At 50.1% G+C, this 23,259-nt stretch overlaps 2 protein-coding genes across 12 annotated transcripts in view; one reads left to right on the top strand and one right to left on the bottom strand.

Annotated features, from left to right (window-relative positions):
• The window catches only part of pign (phosphatidylinositol glycan anchor biosynthesis, class N), a 204,013-nt gene extending 187,710 nt beyond the window's left edge, over positions 1-16,303 (bottom strand). For 3 of the 6 annotated variants that reach the window (XM_070880346.1, XM_070880348.1, XM_070880349.1), the window contains exons 1-2: positions 16,091-16,176; positions 14,641-14,904 (exon numbers count right to left, since the gene is read on the bottom strand). The gene's annotated coding sequence lies outside the window, so the exon portion shown is untranslated. Of the gene's footprint in view, positions 1-14,640; positions 14,905-16,090 lie in introns of all 6 variants that reach the window. The other 3 variants (XM_070880352.1, XM_070880351.1, XM_070880347.1) reach the window with 3 other exon arrangements.
• Positions 16,304-17,124: 821 nt separating this feature from the next.
• The window catches only part of relch (RAB11 binding and LisH domain, coiled-coil and HEAT repeat containing), a 142,826-nt gene continuing 136,691 nt past the window's right edge, over positions 17,125-23,259 (top strand). For all 6 annotated transcript variants that reach the window (XM_070880342.1, XM_070880345.1, XM_070880344.1 and 3 more), the window contains exon 1: positions 17,125-17,563. In XM_070880342.1, coding sequence (XP_070736443.1) covers positions 17,131-17,563 — 433 coding nt within the window. In that variant the 5' untranslated portion in view covers positions 17,125-17,130. The remainder of the gene's footprint in view (positions 17,564-23,259) is intronic.

Below are 23,259 nucleotides of genomic sequence, written 5' to 3'. Positions count from 1 at the left end.
ATACTCTATTTTCCCCCTCCTAATTAAACCCTTTGTCCTCCTCTGCTGTATTACAAAATTCTCCCAGTCCTCAGGTTTGCTGCTTTCCTGGCCAATTCATATGCCTCTTCCTTGGATTTAACACTATCCTTAATTTCCCTTGTTAGCCACAGTTGAGCCACCTTCCACATTTTATTTTTACTCCAATCAGGGATGTACAATTGTTGAAGTTCGTCCATGCGATTTTTAAATGTTTGCCATTGCCTATCCACAGTCAACCCTCTAACTATCATTTGCCAGTCTATTCTAGCCAATTCACGTCTCATACCATTGAAGTTACCTTTCCTTAAGTTCAGGACCCTCGTCTCTAAATTAACTGCGTCACTCTCCATCTTAACAAGGAATTCTACCATATTATGGTCACTCTTCCCCAAGGGGCCTCGCACAACAAGATTGCTAATTAGTCCTTACTCATTACACATCACCCAGTCTAGGATGACCAGCTCTCTAGTTGGTTCCTCGACATATTAGTCAAGAAAACCATCTCTAATACACTCCAGGAAATCCTCCTCCACCGCATTGCTACCAGTTTGGTTAGCCCGATCTATATGTAGATTAAAGTTGCTCATGATAACTGCTGTACCTTTATTGCACGCATCCCTAATGTCTTGTTTGATGCTGTCCCCAACCTCACGACTACTGGTCTCGACACAACTCCCACTAGCGCTTTCTGCCCTTTAGTATTCCGCAGCTCCACCCATACAGATTCCACATCATCCAAGCTAATGTCCTTCCTTACTATTGCGTTAATTTCCTCTTCAACCAGCAACGCTACCCCACCTTCTTTTCCTTTTTGTTTATCCTTCCTAAATGTTGAATACCCCTGAATGTTGAGTTCCCAGCCTTGGTCACCCTGGAGCCATGTCTCCGTGATGCCTATTATATCATATGCATTAATTGCTGCCTGTGCAGTTAATTCGTCCACCTTATTACAAATACTCCTCGCATTGAGGCACAGAGCTTTCAGGCTTGTCTTTTTAACACACTTTGCCCCTTTAGAATTTTGCTGCAATGTGGCCCTTTTTGATTTGTTTGGGTTTCTCTGCCCTCCACTTTTACTTTTCTTCTTTCTATCTTTTGCTTCTTCCCTCTGTCTCCCTGCATAGGTTCCCATCCCCCTGCCATATTAGTTTAACCCCTCCCCAGCAAACACTCCCCCTCGGACATTGGCTCCGGTCCTGCCTAGGTGCAGACCATCCGGTTTGTACTGGTCCCACCTCCCGCCGAACTGGTTCCAATGTCCCAGGAATTTGAATCCCTCCCTTCTGCACCACTCCTCAAGCCACGTATTCATCTGAGCTATCCTGCAATTCCTACTCTGACTGGCACGTGGCACTGGTAGCAATCCTGAGATTACTACCTTTGAGGTCCTACTTTTTAAATTTAACTCCTAGTTCCCTAAATTCTGCTTGTAGGACCTCATCCCGTTTTTTACCAATATCGTTGGTACTTATATGCACCACGACAAATGGCTGTTCACACTCCCTTTTCAAAATGTCCTGCACCCGCTCCGAGATATCCTTGACCCTCGCACCAGGGAGGCAACATACCATCCTGGAGTCTCGATTGCGGCCGCAGAAATATCTATCTATTCCCCTTACAATAGAATCCCTACCACTATAACTCTCCCACTCTTTTTCCTCCCCTCCTGTGCAGCAGAGCCATCCATGGTGCCATGAACTTGGCTGCTGCTGCTCTCCCCTGATGAGTCATCCCCCTCAACAGTACCCCTAACTGTTTAACTGTTTTGCAGGGGGATGCACTACCTTCCTGTTGGTCACCCATCCCCTATCTGGCTGTGTACCCTTTATCTGCGGTGTGGCCAACTCACTAAATGTGCTATTCATGACAGCTTCAGCATCGTGGATGCTCCAGAATAAATCCTCCCGCAGCTCCAGTGCCGCAATGCAGTCTGTCAGGTGCTGCAGGCGGATACACTTCCCGCACATGTAGTTGTCAGGGACGCTGGAAGCGTCAGAGTTCCCACATAGCACAGGAGGAGCATAACACGTGTCAGAGCTCTCCTGCCATGACTTAACCGCTAGATTAACTTAATTTGGCAACAACAATGATAAAGGTTACCTACTGATCGGGAAAAGGAAAAGAAAACTACTCACCAATCACCAGCCAGTCACTTACCCCTTTGGCTGTGACGTCACCTTTCGATTTCTTTCTACTTCTTTGTTTACCTTCAATACGATCATGGCTGATCCGATCATGGACTCAGGTACACTCCCCATAACCCCTTATTCCCTTATCGATTAAGAAACTGTCTATCTCTGTCTTAAATTTATTCAATGACCCAGCTTCCACAGCTCTCTGAGGCAGCGAATTCCACAGATTTACAACCCTCGGAGAAGAAATTTCTCCTCATCTCTGTTTTAAATGGGCGACCCCTTATTCTAAGATCATGTCCCCTAGTTCTAGTCTCCCCGATCAGTGGAAACATCATCTCTGCATCCACCTCATAATCTTATACGTTTCAATAAGATCACCTCTCATTCTTCTGAATTCCAATGAGTAGTGGCCCAACCTACTCAACTTTTCCTCATAAGTCAACCCCCTCATCTCCGGAATCAACCTAGCAAACCTTCTCTGAACTTCCTCTAAAGCAAGTATATCCTTTCGTAAATATGGAAAGCAAAACTGCACGCAGTATTCCATTGCCTCACCAATACCCTGTATAACTGGAGCAAGACTTCCCTGCTTTTATATTCCATCCGCTTTACAATAAAAGGCCAAGATTCCATTGGCTTTCCTGATCACTTGCTGTACCTGCATACTATCCTTTTGTGTTTCATGCACCAAGACCCCCAGGTCCCGCTGTACTGCAGCACTTTGCAATCTTTCTACATTTAAATAATAACTTGCTCTTCGATATTTTCTGCCAAAGTGCATAACCTCACACTTTCCAACATTATACTCCATCTGCCAAATTTTTGCCCACTCACTTAGCCTGTCTATGTCCTTTTGCAGGTTTTTTGTGTCCTCCTCACACATTGCTTTTCCTCCCATCTTTGTATCGTCAGCAAACTTGATTATATTACACTCAGTCCCTTCATCCAAGTCGTTAATATAGATTGTAAATAGTTGGGGTCTCAGCACTGATCCCTGATTTAGAGGGGATTTAAGGGGAAATTTCTTCACCCAGAGGGTGGTGGGGGTCTGGAACTCTCTGCCTGAAAGGGTGGTAGAAGCAGAAACCCTCACCACATTTAAAAAGTACTTGGATGTGCACTTGAAGTGCCGTAACCTACAGGGCTACGGACCGAGAGCTGGAAAGTGGGATTAGGCTGGATAGTTCTTGGTCGGCCGGCACAGACACGATGGGTCGAAATGGCCTCCTTCCGTGCTGTAAATTTCTATGATTCTACGATGAATAGGCTGGGTCTCTTTTCTCTTGAAAAAAAGGCCGAGGGGTGACCCAATAGAGGTCTTTTAAAATGATAAAAGGGATTTGATAGAGAGGATACAGAGAGAATGTTTCCAATTGTGGGAAAGAACATAACCAGAGGCCATCAATATAAGATAGTCACCAATAAATCCAATAGGGAATTCAAAAGGAACTTTACCCAGAGAGTGGTGAGAATGTGGAACTCGCTACCATAAGGAGTGGTTGAGGCGAATAGTATCGATGCAGTTAAGGGGAGGCTAGAAGGGAATAGAGGGTTATGCTGATAGATTTAGATGAGGAAAGACAGGAGAAGGCTCGAGTGGAGCATAAACGCCGGCATGGACTGGTTGGGCCGAATGGCCTGTTTCTGTGCAGTATATCCGATGTAATCATATGTAATCTAGACAGTACAATATATAATGTAGGGGAACGACAAAATTTGGTTAGAATTTAGATAGAGAAAAATGACACACACACACACACACAGACAACTCAGTGACTCAGGGTAACGGAAGTACTTGGGAAAATAGGAGATCTGGGGATTTGGCAACACTGATGAGGGAGGAGATTTGTGGGCTTGGCTGTACTTGAGATAAATGAGGTTTTTGTGGTTTGGTATTGTGAAAATGCCAGCATAGCTGCACAATTAAATCCTTGGGCAAACAAGGCCAGTTGCAATTCACAGTGTAAAGAATAGGGGAGCATAAATGTTGAGAATTGCACAGAATTTTACAACACAGAAACAGGCCGTTTGGCCCAACTGGTCCGTGCCGTTGATTATGTTCCACACAGCGGCTCCTTCCACCTAAATTCAACTCACCCTGTCCACATACGGAGTGACTACTGCCAACAAACCGGAAACCGTGCAGAAGCATTCTGCACATTACTATCTGGTCCCAAATTGAAAAAATAATGTTCACCACAGACCGAGGTCTGTGCAAGTGCCAACTCTTGTAGTTTTCTCCTCTTGTTGGAAGTAATTTTATTATAAAGAAATGCAAATAAAATTTAAAACACGCATCATTTCCCCCGTTAGCAATTTGATTTATAAACACACAACGAGTAGGATAGTTTTCTGCTCAGCTGCCGCTTTGAATTAGAGAGCTCCATGTTGAAAATCGTCGAGATTCCTCTGCCCAAAGCTCGAGGCTCAATTTTAGTTCAAGTTTTATGCTTCTCGTGTTTTTTTTAAACATAAAAGATCTTTCCTATCTAAGCAGAGTGCATGCTCCACTTCACCGTTAAACATGCAAAGCCTTCCCGCCCAAATATTGACCATCGAATCGTGGTCATCAGCATTTTGCACGCTATAGAAATACCACCAACGATGTCTCCGCAGGATCCTGCAAATCCCCTGGGAGGACAGACGCACCAACGTCAGTGTCCTCAATGAGGCCAACATCCCCAGCATTGAAGCACTGACCACACTCGACCAGCTCCGCTGGGCAGACCACATAGTCCGAATGCCAGACACGAGACTCCCAAAGCAAGCGCTCTACTCGGAACTCCTACATGGCAAGCGAGCCCAAAGTGGGCAGAGGAAACGGTTCAAGGACGCCCTCAAAGCCTCCCTGATAAAATGCAACATCCCTACCGACACCTGGGAGTCCCTGGCCAAAGACCGCCCAAAGTGGAGGAAGAGCACCTGGGAGAGCGCTGAGCACCTCGAGTCTCGTCGCCGAGAGCATGCAGAAACCAAGCGCAGGCAGCGGAAGGAGCGTGCGGCAAACCAGTCCCACCCTCCCTTTCCTTCAACCACTGTCTGTCCCACCTGTGACCGAGACTGTAATTCCCATATTAGACTATTCAGTCACCTGAGAACTCACTTTTAGAGTGGAAGCAAGTCTTCCTCGATTTCGAGGGACTGCCTATGATGATGATGATGCACACATTAGGATTTTATGAACTGTTACTGTCCTTTGCTGAACCTTTGTGGCCACTTTTGAGAAGCAAGGGCTGTGAATTATTCCTTTGACTTGCAAAGCGATCACAATTTCCATTCCAGCAAAATTACTGCTGACTACAACCAAGGGACCACTTTATGTCGTTGGCATCTATCGACATATCCTTCTATTCCTTTCTCCCTCATGTGTTTATTCAGCTCCCCCTTCAATGTATCTAAGCTATTTGCTTCAACCACTCCCTGTGGCAGTTAGTCAGTTAGAACAGTTTCACTTTGGAACAGAATTTTTTCTTCAAAAAGGAGGCGTGTCCGGCCACTGACGCCTGATTTGAAAGTTTCCACAGTGAAAACGTACTCCAAACTAACTTAGAATGGAGCAAGTGAAGATTTTTGTAGAACTGAAAAAACCTTGTCTACACATTAAAAAATCAGGTGCAGGTTACAAATTAGGCGTCCAGAACGAGGTGGGGGGGGGGGGGGGGGGGGGGGGGGAAAAGTCATTAAATTCTATAATAAATCCTTATTTATACTTATGCAAATATTATACAAATAAATAAAAATTTATAAGCAAAGAAAAGATTAAATAAACCATCTTCCTACCTGTGTGAAAGTGCTTCAAGCCAGGGAGAATTCTGCAGGAAGCCTCACAAGTTGAGGCAGCCGTTCCCGCGGGGGTTGGGGGGGGGGGGGGGGAGGAGACAGCCGTTCATTCCTGCGGGGGGGTGGGGGGGGGAGGGGGGGGGGGTGGGGGGGGGGGGGGAGGAGGAAGCCGTTCGTTCCCGACGGCAGGGGGGGGGAGGGAGGAGACAGCCGTTCATTCCCGCAGGGGGGTGGGGGGAGGAAGGAGACAGTGAGAAGGCTGCAGGAAGCCTCACAAGTTCAGCAGCCATTCCCGACGGCGGGGGGGGGGGGGGGGGGGGGGGAGGAGGCCGTCGGGAAACGACTGCCTCAACTTTGAGGCTTCCTGCAGCCTTCTCACTGCTGCAAGAAGCCTCGGTGCTGATGGCAATGTGCTTTTATTAAAAAATTTTCAAAAATTAAACAGCTGCAAAGAACTACAAAAATGGCCGAGTGCCAATGTTTCCTTCACACTGCGCACACGCCGGCAGGAAAAAAACGAATTTAAATGGTACCCGCCCCCACCCACTTACAAAATCGGCGCGAGTGGTAGGCTCCGCCCCCTGGGCGCCGCGCCAAACAGACATGGAGCTGCAGGGCGCTCCAGAATCGCGCGGTTTTTTTCCGGTGCGAAAAACGGGCGCCCAGCTCGGAGGGGCACCCGTTTTTTATCGTGTGGAAACTTGGGGCCTTAATGTCCCAGCTTCCACAGCTCTCTGAGGCAGCGAATTCCACAGATTTACAACCCGCAGAGAGAAGAAATTTCTCCTCATCTCAGTTTTAAATGGGCGGCCCCTTATTCTAAGATTATGCCCTCTAGTTCTAGTCTCCCCCACCAGTGGAAACATCCTCTCTGCATCCACCTTGTCAAGCCCCCTCAATCGTATATGCTTCGATAAGATCACCTCTCATTCTTCTGAATTCCAATGAGTAGAGGCCCAACTCACTCAACCTTTCCTCATAAGTCAACCCCCTCATCCCCGGAATCAACCGAGTGAACCTTCTTTGAAATGCCTCCAAAGCAAGTATATCCTTTCGTAAATATGGAAACCAAAACTGCACGCAGTACTCCAGGTGTGTCCTCACCAATACCCTGTATAACTGCAGCAAGACTTCCCTGCTTTTGTACTCCATCCCCTTTGATATGTCCTTACTATAACAGTACAAATGCACACGAGACCCATACTTGAGAGAAGGTCACTCTGTGACCAGTAACCTTTATTCCAGCACTGAAGTGATGAAGATGGGTGGAGTTGAAAGTCCAGGTTAGGAGTGTCTCCCACAAATTCACCACCTAGTGGTCAGTGTTCTCACGGTGTACAACTTAGGTCAGTTTATACATGGATTACAATGACAGTTGAATACATGACATGACATCACCTCCCCCCCAAAGTCTTATTGGGATCACAGGTTAAGTCTCTCTGGTGGTTTACGCTCCCTTGTAGAGCACCCGAGTTGGGGCTCCGGTTGTTGGGCGCTGCCCTGAGTGTCTGCTGTTTGTGGTGCCTCTGTCTGTCCAGACTGCCCACAGTGACTAGGCTCTCCTCCACTTGGTTCCGGTGTTCGGTCACCTGTGGAGGAGTGAACTCTACATCAGGTTCTTCCTCTGCTTCTTCTATGGGGTTGCTGAACCTCCTTTTTGTTTGATCCACGTGTTTGCAGCAGATTTGTCCATTGGTAAGTTTAACTACTAGAATCCTATTCCCCTCTTTGGCAATCACAGTGCCTGCGAGCCATTTGGGCCCTGCAGCGTAGTTGAGGACAAAGACAGGGTCATTATCAATACATCGCGCCCTCGCATTCCCGTCATGGTAGTGACATTGTGACCGGCACCTGCTCTCAACAATTTCTTTCATGGTAGGGTGTATGAGGGATAACCTGGCTTTGAGCGTCCTTTTCATTAGCAGCTCTGCGGGTGGAATCCCAGTGAGCGAGTGTGGTCGGGATCTATTGGCCAACAGAAGGCGTGATAAGCGGCTTTGTAGTGAACCCCCTTGGATTCTGAGCATCCCGTTTGATTATCTGCACTGCTCGTTCTGCCTGGCCGTTTGAGGCCGTCTTGAACGGTGCCATTCTGACATGGTTAATACCATTTCCTGCCATGAAGTCCTGGAACTCAATGCTTGTAAAGTACGGGCCATTGTCACTGACCAAGACGTCTGGTAGACCATGGGCGGCGAACATTGCCCGTAGACTTTCTACCGTGGCAGAGGATGTGCTTGAATTGAGAATGTCACACTCGATCCATTTGGAGTAGGCGTCTACTACAACCAAAAACTTTTCTCCCATGAAGGGACCTGCATAGTCCACATGGATGCGTGACCATGGCTTGTCGGACTAGGACTAGGGGCTAAGGGGGGCTTCCCTGGGCGCATTGCCCAGCTGGGCACACGTGTTGCACCTACGAACACAAAGTTCCAGGTCTGCATCTATCCCTGGCCACCAAACGTGTGACCTGGCAATTGCCTTCATCATGACAATGCCAGGGTGCTCCTTGTGGAGTTCTCGGATGAATGCCTCTCTTCCCATCTGGGGCATGACTACTCGGTTCCCCCATAGTAGGCAATCGGCCTGAATCTAGAGTTCATCCTTGCGCCGGTGAAATGGTTTAAATTACTCAGGGCATGGCTGCCCAGTTCCCATTCAGGACACATTTTTTGACTAAAGACAGTAGCGGGTCTCTAGTTGTCCAGACTTTAAACTGACGGGCCGTCACAGGTGAGCCTTTGCTTTCGAAAACTTCAACAGCCATGACCATCTCAGCAGCATGCTCGGTTGCCCCCTCGGTGGTGGCTAGTGGGAGCCTGCTGAGTGCATTGGTGCAGTTTTCAGTGCCCGGTCTGTGCCGAATTGTATAGTCATAGGCGGCTAATGTGAGTGCCCACCTCTGTATGCAGGCTGGCGCATTTGCATTTATGGCCTTGTCGTCGGCCGAAAGGGACATAATGGGTTTGTGATCTGTCTCCAGCTCAAATTTCCTGCCACAGGTAGTGGTGCATTTTTTTTTTTAAAACAGCATATACACATGCTAGCGCCTCCTTTTCTACCATCCCGTAGCCCCTTTCTGCCTGGGACAGACTTCTGGAGGCATAAACTACCGGCTGTAACTGACCCTTGGCATTAACATGCTGCAACACACACCCAACCCCATAGGACGACGCATCGCACGTTAAAACAAGTTTCTTACATGGATCATATAGCGTTAACAGATTGTTGGAGCATAACAAATTGAGTGCTCTATCAAAAGCCCTTTCCTGGCTGTCCCCCCAGACCCATTCGCGACCTTTGCATAGGAGCACGTGTCGCGGCTCTAACAGCGTGCTCAATTTGGGAAGAAAGTTACCAAAATAGTTCAGGAGCCCCAGGAACGAATGCAGCTCCGTCGTGTTACGGGGTCTGGATCGCTTTCTGGATCGCTTCTGTCTTGGACGCAGTAGGTCTGATCCCGTCTGCTGCTACCCTCATCCCCAGGAATTCTACCTCTGGAGCTAGGAAGACGCACTTCGCCTTTTTCAGTCGCAGACCTACCCGGTCCAGTCTGCTTAGCACCTCCTCCAGGTTGTGGAGGTGTTCTACAGTATCGCAACCCGTGATGAGGATGTCATCTTGAAAAACCACCGTCCTTGGAATCGACTTGGAGACTTTCCATGTTTCGTTGAAAGATCGCGGCGGCCGAGCGAATCCCGAACGGACACCTGTTGTACTCAAACAACCCCTTGTGTGTCGTGATGGTGGGCAGCTTCTTCGACTCACTCGCCAGCTCCTGGGTCATGTAAACTGAGGTCAGGTCCAATTTTGAAAAAAGTTTGCCACCGGATAGCGTCGCAAAGAGGTCCTCCGCTCTCGGTAGCGGGTACTGGTCTTGGAGTGACACCTGATTGATGGTGGCCTTGTAATCACCACATATCCTGACCGACCCATCCGCCTTGAGCACCGGCACAATCGGGTTCGCCCAGTCACTGAATTCGACTGGCGAGATGATGCCTTCCCTCAGCAGGCGGTCCAATTCGCCTTCTATCTTTTCCCGCATCACGTACGGCACCGCTCTGGCCTTGTGGTGTACTGGCCTGGCGTCCGGGTTTATGTAAATCACTACCTTGGTCCCCATGAAAGTGCCAATGTCGGGTTGAAATAATGAGTCAAATTTATCCAGGACATGTGAGCATGATACTCGCTCCACAGAGGAAATTGCATTGACATTGCCCCATTTCCAGTTCATGACAGCAAGCCAACTCCTCCCCAGCAGTGCGGGACCATCCCCCGGGACAATCCACAGTGACAACTTGTTCTCCGAATCTTTGTGGGTCACAACTACTGTGGAGCTGCCTAGCACCGGAATGATCTCCTTGGTATATGTCCGTAGCTGTGCGTCAATCGGCAATAATTTTGGCCTCCTGGCCTTGGACGCCCACAACTTGTCGAACTGTTTGATACTCATCAGGGACTGGCTGGCCCCTGTGTCTAGCTCCATCGATACTGGGATGCCATTGAGGAACACTTTCATCATTATCGGTGGCATCCTGGTGTATGAACTGTATATGTGCTCCACATGAACTCGCTGAACTTCAGCTTCCAGTGATTTCCCCAGTGTCCATTTGGCCTCATAGTGCTTACATCGTCCCAATCCTCCTCGTACATCAACCTGACTGCAGGCTTCCTGCACATATGCGCCAAGTGACTGCTGACGTTGCAATTTCTGCAGGTATATTGCTGATACCTGCAAGCTCTGGCTGTGTGTTTGCCTCCACACCTTCAACATGAGTCGTGTTGGAAACAAAAGGTCCATTACCAGTCGATCGTCTCTGACTGTCCTTAAACGCACCATTGACAGGTGTTGATGGCCCCATTACTGGCCGCATTGTCCCTTGCGATGGCATGAATTGCCACTCAGTTAGCCATTGTCTGTGTTGAATTCCCCCTTTGGGTTCGACTACATGCTCGGGCATGTCCGATTGCCCTTGTCTGCCGCGTTAACAATGTTGACTCCCTGTCCATTTGCTGCATTTAAACCAAGATTTTTGTCAATCATCATTCTGGTCTCTTCCTCCCCAGAGATGAATGTCTGGGCCATCAAAGCCGCCATTTCCAGGGTCAAGTCTTTGGTCTCAATCAATTTCCTGAAAACCCCAGCGTGCCCGATGCCCTCAATAAAAAAGTCTCGCAGCATCTCCACTATTCATGCATCTGGGAACTTACATAGGCTCGCCAGTCGCCGGAGGTCTGCCACGAAGTCTGGAACGTTTTGCCCTTCTCGCCGCCGGTGCGTGTAAAACCGGTGTCTCGCCATGTGCATGCTGCTCGCCGGTTTAAAGTGTTCCCCGATCAACTTACTGAGCTCTTCAAAAGTCTAGTCCGCCGGCTTCTCTGGCGCTAGAAGGTCCTTCATCAGGGAGTATGTCCTGGATCCACAAACCGTCAGGAGATGAGCCCTGCGTTTGTCGGCCGAATCCTGTCCCAGCCATTCCTTAGTGACGAAACTTTGCTGTAGTCTCTCAATAAAATCGTCCCAATCATCACCGACACAGTACCTCTCGTCTGTGCTGCTAGTGGGCCTGCTCGCGTGGTTTAAATCCCAGTTTCTCGTCGCCAATGATGTGTCCTTACTATACAGTATAAATGCACACAAGGCCGATACTGGAGAGAAGGTCACTGTGACCAGTAACCTTTATCAGCCAGCACTGAAGTGATGAAGGTGGGTGGAGCTTCCTCTTTTATACCTGAAAGTCCAGGTTAGGAGTGTCTCCCACAAGTTCACCACCTAGTGGTCAGTGTTCTCACAGTGTACAACTTAGGTCAGTTTATACATGGATTACAATGACAGTTGAATACATGACACCTTTTGCAATAAAGGCCCAAGATTCCATTGGCCTTCCGGATCACTTGCTGTACCTGCATACTATTCTTTTGTGTTTCGCAAAATAAATTCTCAAAGGAAAAGCAAGCCCAGGTGGTGTTACCACCAATGTTGCCGATAAGCTGTGCGGCCGCACAGAGCTCTGGAGGTTCCGTGCAGGCCGCTCAGCGGCTATACAATGGAAAAACCGCGCATGCGCAGAAACGTGAATGGACCGCGCAGCCCGTTAAAGGGGCCATGCACCCAAAATAAATTAATGGCAAGATTGGTTAAGAACATAAGATTGAAGAGCAGGAATAGGCCATACGGCCCCTCGAGCCTGCTCTGCCATTAATAAGATCATGGCTGATCTTCGACCTCAACTCCACTTGCCCGCCTGAACTCCATATGCCTTAATTCCCAGAGAGTCCAAAAATGTCTCAGCCTTGAATGTATTCAGAGACTCAGCATCCACAGCCCTCTGGGGCAGAGAATTCCAAAGATTCACAACCCTCGAGTGAAGAAATTTCTCCTCATCTGAGTCTTAAATGGCCTACGCTTTATCCTGAGATGTGATCCCTGGTTCTAGACTCTCCAACCCGGGGGAAAAATCCTCTCAGCATCTACCCTGTTAATCCCCCTCAGAATCTTGTATGTTTCAATGAGATCACCTCTCATTCTTTTAAACGCCAGAGAGTATCGGCCCATTCTACACAATCTCTCATCATGAGAATTAATCTAGTGAACCTCCATTGTACCATCTCCAAGGCAAGTATATCCTCCCTTATATAAGAGACCAAAACTGTGTACAATGCTCCAGATGTGGTCTCAATAAGGCCCTAATTATCACTCCCTCTCACTTGGTCCAAGTTTAGTCATGCTTTTCAGAAATATGTAACTTTCAAAAATGTTTATTAAGTTAGAAACTCAGCAGGTAAATGAAAATATTGACAAAAGATATTTTTGATAATTTGATTGACTTGCCTTCTTAGTTTAGTGGAACTCTCCTAACTGGTCATCCATCCGTTTGTTACCTCTAGCCTTGACTATTCCATCATCATTATAGGCAGTCCCTCGGGGTCGAGGAAGATTTGCTTCCACTCTAAAAGTGAGTTCTCAGGTGACTGAACAGTCCAATACGAGAACCACAGTCCCTGTCACAGGTGGGACAGACAGTGGTTGAAGGAAAGGGTGGGTGGGGAGTCTAGTTTGCCGCACGCTCCTTCTGCTGCCTGCGCTTGGTTTCTGCATGCTCTCGGCGACGAGACTCGAGGTGCTCAGCGCCCTCCCGGATGCACTTCCTCCACTTCGGGCGGTTTTTGGCCAGGGACTCCCAGGTGTCGGTGGGGATGTTGCACTTTATCAGGGAGGATTTGAGGGTGGTCCCTGAAACGTTTCCTCTGCCCACCTGAGGCTCGCTTGCCGTGAAGGAGTTCCGAGTAGAGCGCTTGCTTGGAGTCTTGTGTCAGGCATGCCAACAATGTGGCCAGCCCAGCAGAGCTGGTCGAGTGTGGTCAGTGGTTCGATGCTGGGGATGTTGGCCTGGTCGAGGACGCTAACGTTGGTGCGACTGCCCTCCCAGGGGATTTGCAGGATCTTGCGGCGACATCGTTGGTGGTATATCTCCAGCGATTTGAGGTGTCTACTGTATATGGTCCACATCTCAGCCATACAGGAGGGTGGGTATCACTACAGTCCTGTAGACCATGAGCTTGGTGCCAGATTTGAAGGCCTGGTCTTTGAACACTCTTTTCCCCTGACTATTCCAACGCTCCTCTGTCCGGCCTCCCACCTTCCACCCTCCATAAACTTTAGTTCATCCAAAACTCGGCTGCTCACATCCTAACAAACACAAAGTCCCGCTCACGCATCACCCCTGCGCTCGCAGATTGGCTCGCGATTGCAACTCAACTTTAAAATTCTAATGTTTATTTTCAAATCCCCTCCACAGCCCCCCGAGATCTCTGCACTCCTCCAATTCTGTCCTCTTATGCATCCACAATTTTAATCGCTCGAACATTGGCCGCCTGCCTTCAGCTGTCTGAGCCACAAGCTCTGGAATTTCTTTCCTAAACCTCTCTCTCCTTTAAGACCTACCTCTTTGACCAAGGTCTGCTCTAATATCTCCTTTTCTGACTCAGTGCCAACGTTTGTTTGATAATGCTACTGTGAATCGCCTTGGGACATTTTACTGTTAAAGGCACTATGTAAATGCAAATTATTGTTATATGTATCCCACTCTACATTAACCAATGCCTTGCTGCATCAGTGCCTCATTACTTCCTCCACTTCGCAACCCTCACCATCCCTTACTCCTCACGACCGTACCACAATTAGCAGCTAGCTACTCCCCAAGAATCCTCTAAAACGTCCTCACCAATCGTCACAGCCTCCACAACTCACTTACCCAATGTACTTATTCAGTTCTACAGGCCTTCAAAATATTTACAAATAAAATAACCTGTTCCCACATATCACATTGTCCCACCTGCAGTAACGAGAACAAGGCCCTATGCATTATAAAACATGCAACCGGTGAAATGAGCGTATGTGTGAGACTTGGTGTGTGTTTTGAATATTATAAATTTTACATATATATATTATATATTATATATATATGATCCTAACTATTACAGTTCAGACTTACACAATGTCAAATGCAAATTTCAGTGTCACACTTTGTCGTAAATACATATAAAGAAACAAAAGCAGTCATTTCCAAGATACAGAAAATCTCTCCCAGGAACAGAAAATACCAGAGCCATTATGTCTGCAGGCTCTTAATTGACCTTTCACAATTAAAGGCAGTATTCTAATTTCCAGACAATCAATGTTGTAATAAAAAAGACTTGCATTTATATAGCTGCTTTCACGACCACCAGACGTCTCAAAGCACTTTACAGCCGATGAAGTACTTTTTGAAGTGTAGTCACTGTTGTAATGTAGGAAACGCGGCAGCCAATTTGCACACAGCAAGCTCCCACAAACAGCAATGTGATAATGACCAGGTAATCTGTTTTAGTGATGTTGTTTGAGGGATAAATATTGGCCCCAGGACACCAGGGATAACTCTCCAGCTCTTCTTCAAAATAGTGCCGTGGGATCTTTTACATTCACCTGAGAGAGCAGATGGGGCCTTGGTTAAACATCTCATCTGAAAGGCTGCCCCTCCGACAGTGCGGAGCTCCCTCAGTACTGCCCCTCCGACAGTGCGGCGTTCCCTCAGTACTGCCCCTCCGACAGTGCGGAGCTCCCTCAGCACTGCCCCTCCGACAGTGCGGAGCTCCCTCAGCACTGCCCCTCCGACAGTGCGGAGCTCCCTCAGCACTGCCCCTGCGACAGTGCGGAGCTCCCTCACAGTGCGGAGCTCCCTCAGCACTGCCCCTCCGACAGTGCGGCGCTCCCTCAGCACTGCCCCTCCGACAGTGCGGCGCTCCCTCAGCGCTGCCCCTCCGACAGTGCGGCGCTCCCTCAGCGCTGCCCCTCCGACAGTGCGGCGCTCCCTCAGTGCTGCCCCTCCGACAGTGCGGCGCTCCCTCAGCGCTGCCCCACCGACAGTGCGGCGCTCCCTCAGCACTGCCCCAGCGACAGTGCGGAGCTCCCTCAGCGCTGCCCCTCCGACAGTGCGGAGCTCCCTCAGCACTGCCCCTGCGACAGTGCGGAGCTCCCTCACAGTGCGGAGCTCCCTCAGCACTGCCCCTCCGACAGTGCGGCGCTCCCTCAGCACTGCCCCTCCGACAGTGCGGCGCTCCCTCAGCGCTGCCCCTCCGACAGTGCGGCGCTCCCTCAGCGCTGCCCCTCCGACAGTGCGGCGCTCCCTCAGCGCTGCCCCACCGACAGTGCAGCACTCCCTCAGCACTGCCCCTCCGACAGTGCGGCGCTCCCTCAGTACTGCCCCTCCGACAGTGCAGTGCTCCCTCAGTATTGCCCCTCCGACAGTGCAGCACTCCCTCAGTACTGCCCCTCCGACAGTGCGGCACTCCCTCAGCACTGCCCCTCCGACAGTGCGGCGCTCCCTCAGTACTGCCCCTCCGACAGTGCGGAGCTCCCTCAGTATTGCCCCTCCGACAGTGCGGCACTCCCTCAGCACTGCCCCACCGACAGTGCGGCACTCCCTCAGCACTGCCCCACCGACAGTGCGACAATTTTCATGACTCAGAGGTGAGAGTGGTGCCCACTGAGCCACTCAAACTCTGGAAGCAAAGTGACCTGCTCAAACAAGTTATTTTTTTCAAAGTTAGATGCAGAAATGCACATCTTCTCATTGAAAAGCAAAGCTCTGATTGCTGGGCAGTCACATTACCTGTCAGTGCGGGCTGTCAGTCCCCAGGAGCAGGGACACCAGCACCTACTCAGGTGTTCCCAATCCTCACCCAGGCCCTCCAACTCTTCACTGCGCCTGCGCACTGGCTCTCCAGGCGTAACCTTTGACCCCCTGCCTTGCCGAAGGTCGCCAAGTGCGCATGTGTGGCACAGGCCGCACCTGATTGGACAGCGGCAGCTTATGTTCCCACACGTTCATTAATCAGGTTTCGATTTCAAATACGTCGTCGCCTCATTTCCAGCGCTGTATAATAAATGCGAGTGGTTGTTGTCGTTGGATGTAGATAAAACTATTCATGGGTGTGGCGGGGAGGGCAGCTGCGTTAGATTGACGTCTCGATCTGGAGTCCGATTGGTCAACCGCGCCGTCAATCAGATGGCCCTCTGCCCTGGCGTCCAATTAGATTTGTCATGGGGCGGGAAGCAGAGGCGAGGAAGTGGGCGGGGAGATCATTCCCGTTAGATTGACAGCTCGTGCTCGAGCTTGACAACCACTGGCTAGAAGCGCTGTCAATCAAATCTTCCTCTGACCTTGTACCCAATCAATTTTCAGAGGGGGCGGGGAGACGAGGATGAGTGGGCGGGGGACAAGAGGTCGTCAGGTCGAGAACGAATGGGTCGCGTCGATGTCAATCAAATGGCGGTCCTGACACTGGCGTCTGATCAAAATTTGGGAAGGGGGCGGGGCAGCGTGGCCATTCGCTCACTCAGACTGGCAGCTCGAACTTGAGAGAGGCAATGGCGAGCGCCGCTGTCAATCACATGACCTGAAAGATGCTTTCGGCCAATCAGAGATCGGAGGGGGCGGGGAGAAGAGGCGTGAAAGAGTGGGCGGGGACCTCAGATCCGTCAGACTGACAGCTCGGGTTCGAGAGAGGCATTGGCGAGCGGCGCTGTTACTCACATGACGTCGCTGGCGCTAGCGGCCAATCAGCGATCGGAGGGGGGCGGGACGAGGCGGTGGGCGGGGCTGACGTGAGGCGGTCTCGCGAGAGGAGAACCAGGAAGACGAGACGCAAGATGGCGGCGTCTAGCGTGAATCCGTTCCTTAGCGACTCGGATGAAGAAGGCGAGAGGAAGGCGGGGAAGGGCAAGGACGGCGGCCCGGGCTCCGCCGCTTCGCTGCCGCTGACGCCTCAACCCGAGGCGGGTCCGGGAGGCGGCGGCGGCGGGGCGGTGAGGGCCGGTTCGGGCGAGGCGGCGGGGCCGGGACCGGGCGGGCTGCCGCTGGGGGCCGAGGCGCCGCCGCTGCCGCCGCGAGTGCCGCTCGACACGCTGGCCGCCCAGCTGCTGCGGGACCAGTACATCCTGACGGCGCTCGAGTTCCACACCGAGCTGCAGGAGGCCGGCCGCGAGCTGCCGCGGCTGCGCGACTACTTCTCCAACCCCGGCAACTTCGAGCGTCACACCGCCACCCCGCCCAAGGAACCGGGCCCCGCGCCCGGGCAGCTCAGTGAGTAACTGAGGGGGGTGAGAGTGGGGGAAGAGAGGTGTGGAGGGGGGGGAATGGAGTGAAGGCAGAGTGAGGGGGGGGGGAATGGAGGGAAGGCTGGTGAGGGGGGGAAGAGAGGTGTGGAGGGGGGGGATGGAGGGAAGGCAGGTGAGGGGGGAATGGAGGGAAGGCTGGTGAGGGGGGGAAGAGAGGTGTGGAGGGGGGGGATGGAGGGAAGGCAGGTGAGGGGGGGGATGGAGGGAAGGCAGGTGAGGGGGGAATGGAGGGAAGGCAGGTGAGGGGGGAATGGAGGGAAGGCAGGTGGGGGGAAGGTGAGGGGGGGGAATGGTGGGAAGGCAGGTGAGGGGGGGGAATGGTGGGAAGGCAGGTGAGGGGGGGGAATGGTGGGAAGGCAGGTGAGGGGGGGAATGGTGGGAAGGCAGGTGAGGGGGGGAATGGAGGGAAGGCAGGTGAGGGGGGGAATGGAGGGAAGGCAGGTGAGGGGGGGAATGGAGGGAAGGCAGGTGAGGGGGGGGAATGGAGGGAAGGCAGGTGAGGGGGGGGGAATGGAGGGAAGGCAGGTGAGGGGGGGAATGGAGGGAAGGCAGGTGAGGGGGGGGAATGGAGGGAAGGCAGGTGAGGGGGGGAATGGAGGGAAGGCAGGTGAGGGGGGGAATGGAGGGAAGGCAGGTGAGGGGGGGAATGGAGGGAAGGCAGGTGAGGAGGGGGGGGGAGAATGGCGGGAAGGCAGCTGAGGGGGGGAAATGGAGGGAAGGCAGCTGAGGGTGGGGGAATGGAGGGAAGGCAGGTGAGGGGGGAATGGAGGGAAGGCTGGTGAGGGGGGGAATGGGGGGAAGAGAGGTGTGGAGGGGGGGATGGAGGGAAGGCAGGTGAGGGGGGAATGGAGGGAAGGCAGGTGAGGGGGGAAGGCAGGTGGGAAGGCAGGTGAGGGGGGGGAATGGTGGGAAGGCAGGTGAGGGGGGGGAATGGTGGGAAGGCAGGTGAGGGGGGGAATGGAGGGAAGGCAGGTGAGGGGGGGAATGGAGGGAAGGCAGGTGAGGGGGGGAATGGGGGGAAGAGAGGTGTGGAGGGGGGGATGGAGGGAAGGCAGGTGAGGGGGGAATGGAGGGAAGGCAGGTGAGGGGGGAAGGCAGGTGGGGGGAAGGTGAGGGGGGGGAATGGTGGGAAGGCAGGTGAGGGGGGGGAATGGTGGGAAGGCAGGTGAGGGGGGGAATGGAGGGAAGGCAGGTGAGGGGGGGAATGGAGGGAAGGCAGGTGAGGGGGGGAATGGAGGGAAGGCAGGTGAGGGGGGGGAATGGAGGGAAGGCAGGTGAGGGGGGGGAATGGAGGGAAGGCAGGTGAGGGGGGTAATGGAGGGAAGGCAGGTGAGGGGGGGGGAATGGAGGGAAGGCAGGTGAGGGGGGAATGGAGGGAAGGCAGGTGAGGGGGGGAATGGAGGGAAGGCAGGTGAGGGGGGGGAATGGAGGGAAGGCAGGTGAGGAGGGGGGGGGGAGAATGGCGGGAAGGCAGCTGAGGGGGGGAAATGGAGGGAAGGCAGCTGAGGGTGGGGGAATGGAGGGAAGGCAGGTGAGGGGGGGGATGGAGGGAAGGCAGGTGAAGGGGGGAATGGAGGGAAAGCAGGTGAAGGGGGGGAATGGAGGGAAGGCAGGTGAGGGGGAAGGTAGAAATGGGGTAAAGTGAGAGGGTGGTGAAGCAGGAAGGAAGGGATGAGGGAATGAATGGGGAAGGATGGATAGGAGGTTGATTGCGAAGGAAGGAATGAATGGGGGAAGGAGGACAGGGATGGAAAGGACGGTATCAATGAGGGAGGGAAGAAAGGGGACATTGATGGGGGGAGGTGGTCAGAGGTTTAGACACAAACTCACAAGTGGAAGCATTATGCAATTAACCTGACAGGAGCTTGACACAAGGGTGGGGTTGCATTGGAAGGAATTAGAGACTCAGAACAACTCAAATTTCTACCTTTAATATCGTAAAATGGCCCAAGGCACTTCATAGGGCCGTTATCAAACAAAATTTGACACCGACATACATAAGACGTTGGGGCAGATGACCAAAAGCTTGGTTGGAGGTCTTAAGGAATGTCTCAAAGGAGGAGAGAGAGGTAGTAAGATTTAGGGAGGAAATTTCAAAGCTTCGGGCCTCGGCATTTGAAGGCATGGCCACCAATGGTGGAGTGATGTAACTTGACCAGATTTAGACAAGAGTAGAGATCTCGGAGAACTGTATGCTCTTGGAGGACTGATGGCTAGTCCACCTTGGTCATGGGGCTTACGGTGATTGTTGTGTTGTGGGGAGGCGTCGGTATGGGGAGAGACCAAGACAAAAGGCATACAATTGAGGGTCAGTCTTGGGGGGGGGGGGGGGGGGAAACTTCAAAAACAATATTGAATGCGAGTGCATTTATATTGTATTTTAAAAAGTCAAATTCTTAGAATTCTCATCCTTATATTTGAGTTCATTGTGTGTGAGGGTAATCATTTATGTTCACTCTATTTCTTTTTCCTATAATCTTGGGTATATATATATATATATAAAACGTAACATAATCTTCTCTATAGACAGAGACAGGTGTAGTGTGAGCTATATTTCACTTTGTATTGTAGTTTATATTCCTTTGTGCGTGGTAGTAATGCATGACGGCTGCAGTGTTTGTGTTTTGTATCAGATATTCCTGTTTGCGCTGTTCAGTGTGACCGTAACATGTATACGAAATGAATGCTACCAAATGTGTCTTGTTCTGTGATCACAAGACAGGTTTGGCTGAAGAAGGCCTTTTAGGCTATTTGATTTAATTCTTCCGACCTGCAGGTTTGCATTCCAACATCTAGCTGTTCCTTACACAAATTCAGTGTCTTGACTTTAACCGATGTCCCATCAATCCGTTCCAGTTATTGTTTAAAGAAATCGTTGATTCTGAATTATTTCTGACTATGAAATGTCCTTGTCGCATTTTTTTTTTAAGTTTCTACAGTTTATCCTGCAGCAGCTAAACACTAGATTTCTTCTGTTGCTATTTGTAGTAACATCCTGTGTTGATAGGACAGATTGTGCATGTTGCTAGCAGATGGGAGCATGGGCTGTGTGGAAAAATTGCATCTTCCCAGTTGACATTGTCACAAAATTAATGTACAAAAGTACGTTCTCAACTATTGCTATAACTTTTGGGTGTATCGGAGTGGGTGCAATAAACCAGACCTGTGTAATTGCTGAAATAAAAACCGAAAATGCTGGAAATATTCAGCCGGTCTGGGAGCAGATGTGGATTGAGAAACCGAGTTAACGTTTCAGGTTGATGACCCTTCGTGTCTCTCCACAGATGCTGTCTGACCTGCTGAGTGTTTCCAGCACTTTCTTTTTTTTATTTGAGATTCCTGCAGTATTTTGCTTTTGTATTCGCTTGAATACTTAAGATCAGGTTCAATTTTTTTACTGAATATTATTTGATACAATAAATAACTAGAGGATCTCTGTTGCTTGCTGTGCCAGTATCAGGTCACAGGAGAGGAGTTTTTTGAAAACTCAGCCAGGATACAATAACAGTGTTTATTTCAAAACCAAACTCTCTCTCCCTCAGTTCTCCTGGCCGCATAGGACACCATCCATCCATCCATCGGAAAATTAGAACATAATGTTTAATGTCTCTTGCCTATTTCATTCCATGTATCTTGAATCTAAAAACAACTAGCTTAAGTTCACCCCCTTAATCTTCAATTTTTTTAATGGTTATATCCAACTTGATTAAATTGTCAACCGTAGCTCAGTGGCCAGCACTCTCGCCTCTGAGTCAGGATGTTGTGGGTTCAGGTCCCACTCCAGAGACTTGAGCACAAAATTCTAGGCTGACACTTCCAGTGCAGTGCTGAGGGAGCGCCGCACTGTCGGGAGGTGCCGTCTTTCGGATGAGACTTTAAATCGAGCCTCCATCTGCTCTCAAGTGGATGTAAAAGATCCCATGGCACTATTTCGAAGAAGAGCGGGGGCGTTATCCCTGGCCAATATTTTATCCCTCAATCAACATCACTAAAACAGATTACCTGGTCATTATCACATTGCTGTTTGTGGGAGCTTGCTGTATGTAAATTGGCTGCCGTGTTTCCCACATTACAACAGTGACTACACTCCAAAAGGCACTTCATTGGCTGTAAAGTGCTTTAGGATGTCATGAGGTCATGCTATATACTTTTGATTTAAGAATTTCCTGAGTCACATGATAAACTAATCAGTTAAATGTATCTTCTGTAAATAACCTATTTGAATTTCCATTTCATTTTATGCTGCACTCAATAGCAAGAATGTCCTTCCTCAGATTAGGAGACCTAAACTGTACACAATATTCAAGGTGTGGCCTCACCAAGGCCCTATACAACTGCAGTAAGACCTCCCTGCTCCGATACTCCAATCCCCTAGCTATGAAGGCCAACATACCATTTGCTGCCTTCACCACCTGCTGTACCTGCATGCCATCTTTCAATGACTGATGTACCATGACCCCCAGGTCTCGTTGCACCTCCCCTTTTACTAATCTGTCACCGTTCAGATAATCTGCCTTCCTGTTTTTGCCACCAAAGTGGATAACCTCACATTTATCTCCATTATACTGCATCTGCCATGCACTTGCCCACTCACCTAACCTGTCCAAGTCACCCTACAGCTTCTGAGCATTCTCAACACAGCTCACACTACCATCCAGCTTAGTGTCGTCTGCAAACTTGGAAATATTACATTCAATTCCTTCGTCTAAATCGATAATGTATATTGTAAATAGCTGGGGGGTCCCAGCACTGAGCCCTGCAGTACCCCACTAGTCACTGCCTGCCATTCTGAAAAGGACACGTTTATTCCTACTCTCTGCTTCCTGTCTGCCAACCAGTTCTCTATCCACGTCAATACATTACCCCGAATAATTTTGCACACCAATCTCTTGTGTGGGACCTTGTCAAAAGCCTTTTGAAGGTCCAAATACACCACATCCACTGGTTCTCCCTTGTCCACTTTACTAGTTACATCCTCAAAAAAATTCTAGAAGATTTGTCAAGCAACGATCCCATGGTATTATTCCAGGTGCCCTGGATAACATTTATATTTCAACCAACACTGCAAAAAATCAGTCTCTGGTCATTTATCCCATTGCTGTTTGTGGGACCTTGTTCATGAATTGGCTAGCACATTTGTCTACATTATAAAAGTGACTGCACTTCAAGATACGTAATACCCTAGGAAGCACTTTGGGGTGGTCGTAGGTTGTGAAAAATGCAAGTTCTTGGGATAAGGGTAGTGAAATTTAATCAGGGTAGTGAATGGTATCCGTGCAAGTCCTTTGCTTGAACTCTCAAATTCAAACAATTGAACGCACAGAAAGCTCACCCAGTATATGGCTCTAAGACATACATTTCCGCTGCAAAACCGTTTTGCTTCGCACCAAGACTGCAGCTGTCCTGTGAATGCTGAACCTGACCTGACACTGGAATGAAGCACCAGTGTGTCCTGTCCTTCACACCTGATTTCCAGCTCTGCGTTTCACATTGGTGCAAAACGGTTTCCGCTGTACGCTGACTCCAAACGTGTTGGGTGTGAATACATCAAAATTCCTATACTGTTTTTAAAAAAAAAAAAAAGTTTCAAGTTGGGTGGTTTATCGCAAACGTTGACTTCTGTGGAGAGGTCACAAGTAGCTTTTTACTGGTTAACCGTTG

The sequence above is a fragment of the Pristiophorus japonicus genome, chromosome 5 (genome assembly GCF_044704955.1).
Source record: "Pristiophorus japonicus isolate sPriJap1 chromosome 5, sPriJap1.hap1, whole genome shotgun sequence".
In the NCBI taxonomy this organism is placed as follows: domain Eukaryota; kingdom Metazoa; phylum Chordata; class Chondrichthyes; family Pristiophoridae; genus Pristiophorus; species Pristiophorus japonicus.
The sequence above is the reverse complement of the archived record's forward strand: the minus strand, read 5'-3'. Positions and strand labels throughout refer to the sequence as shown.